The 1,964-nt window shown below is 60.2% G+C and overlaps 1 protein-coding gene across 7 annotated transcripts in view; it reads right to left on the reverse strand.

Annotated features, from left to right (window-relative positions):
- The window catches only part of PICALM (phosphatidylinositol binding clathrin assembly protein), a 103,516-nt gene extending 102,929 nt beyond the window's left edge, over positions 1–587 (reverse strand). For all 7 annotated transcript variants that reach the window (XM_015427739.1, XM_015427738.1, XM_015427736.1 and 4 more), the window contains exon 1: positions 184–587. In XM_015427739.1, the coding sequence (XP_015283225.1) occupies positions 184–313 (130 nt within the window). In that variant the 5' untranslated portion in view covers positions 314–587. The remainder of the gene's footprint in view (positions 1–183) is intronic.
- Positions 588–1,964: the final 1,377 nt, after the last annotated feature.

Here is a 1,964-nt window from a genome sequence, read left to right on the forward strand (position 1 = left end):
GCAGGCCCACACTCGCATGCACACGCGGGAATCGTAACGTGAGAAGGGGGCTTAATGGGGAGAAAAGGGGCGCTGCATGGAATTCCACAAGGGAGAGGAAACGGGAGATTTTTTTTTCCTTTCAGGGTGGGAAGCTGAAGCAGCGGCGGACGGGGCGGGGAGGGAGCAGAGAGCCCAACTCACAGTCCAGGTGCTTCTTCTTGGGGCCCATCACCTCGTGCGTGGTGGCCTTGCAGACGGTCTTGGAGACGGCCGAGCCGGTCACGCTGTGCTGCGCCGCCGTGATGCGGTCGGTGATGCTCTGCCCAGACATGGTGCCCGACTCGGAGCCCACCAGCCGCCGCCGCCGCCGATGCTAACCTGGCGCGAGAACCTGGGGGAGGGATGGGAAAAGGAGAGAGGGCGGTCCCGGCTGGACCCCACCCCGCCGCCTGGCCCCGGACCTTCCGCCTGCGGGAAGAGCCGGGCTGGTCACCCGGGAAGGGACCCTGCCGCCGCGCCCAGCCGCCGCTCGGCCGCCCCAGCCGGAGTCTCACACATACAGCCGACCGCCGCAGGAAAATGGCGGCCGACGGAGCCCTCCCCCCCCTTCAGCTCCGCCTCAGATCTTTCCGGGCCGCCGGGGTCACGTGACGGTGAGGAGGATGACGGGGCACCGGGCGGGTTTTATTGCCTGGGTCCCCCGCCCGCTCGCCCGCCCTCACCACGTGATAGGCCATTCCCTCCTACCTTGCCCTGCCCATGTGACCTTCCACCGCCACTCCCCGCTCTTGTGCGCGCACCAGGGACGAAGGTGACGGGATCGAGCGGGGAGTGGCCGCGTGACCTCTCTCTCTCTCTCCCCACTCCCGGCCAGTATCAGTATTCGCACTGTCTTGACGGCGCTTACGTCACCATCGCTTCTTGGGAAGGGGAGGGGCGAGGAGGGGCTTGTGACGGCTGTCAGGGCGGTGAGCGGGATTTCAGCCTCGCTGTTTTCCCGCCCAAAGTGGCATTTAAGGAAGGCAGCGCCTGCCTGTTAGTTTGTTAATTTCCCCCCCTTTCTTTTTAATTTACAAAGCAGATAACCATGTTTGGAGCAACCCATAATACATACAATTACGAAGTGTTATGTCAGTTTTCACAAAACAATAAGCAATTTCAGTTTAAAGTCTTCTCTCACGTTTCCATACCATTAATCCCCAAAAGTCCATTCCAAAACGCCGCTGGGACATCACTTGGAGAGGTGGAATTTGCCCCTAGGAGTCCAAGGCCACCACCCCGGGGGCTCAGGGAGGCGGGAGGCGGAGGAACAGTTTTGTCCCCCCCCCCTCCCCGCAGTGTTGCAGCTGCCAGCATCGGTGGCCATAACTATTTAAAGAGCCCCTAACAAGACCTAACGGAGCTGCGGTGGCTCAAGTGGTTAAGACGCTGAACTGCAGGCTGTGGAAGGTCGGTAGTTCAGCGGTTCGAGACCCAGGTGCCGCATGATGGAGTGAGTTCCCATCTCTAGTTCCAGCTCCTGCCAACCTAGCAGTTCGAAAGCAAGAAATTGCAAGTAGATAAATAGGTACCACTTCGGTGGGAAGGTAACAGCGTTCCGTGCGCCTTGGTGTTTAGTCATGCCGGCCACATGACCACGGAAACGTCTTCGGACAGCGCTGGCTCTTCGGCTTTGAATCGGAGATGAGCACTGCAACCCTAGAGTCGGACTCGACTGGCTTTCGAGCAAGGGAACCTTTACCTTTAACGAGACCTGGGGGAGCGAATGACCTCTCACGTGTGAGAGCTCTTGTGTTGCCGCTCGGATATCACACGCGAGAGGTGGAATTTGCCCCAAGGAGTCCAAGGCCACCACCCCGGGGCTCAGGGAGGTAGAGGAATGTTTTGTGCCCTGTCCCCGCAGCTGTTGCAGCTGTCGTCGCCAGCGGTGGCGGCCATAACTATTAAAAGAGCCCCTAACGAGACCTGGGGGAGCCGGAATG

The sequence above is a fragment of the Gekko japonicus genome, unplaced genomic scaffold (genome assembly GCF_001447785.1).
Source record: "Gekko japonicus isolate JY-2015 unplaced genomic scaffold, Gekko_japonicus_V1.1 scaffold393, whole genome shotgun sequence".
NCBI classification, from domain to species: Eukaryota; Metazoa; Chordata; class Lepidosauria; order Squamata; family Gekkonidae; genus Gekko; species Gekko japonicus.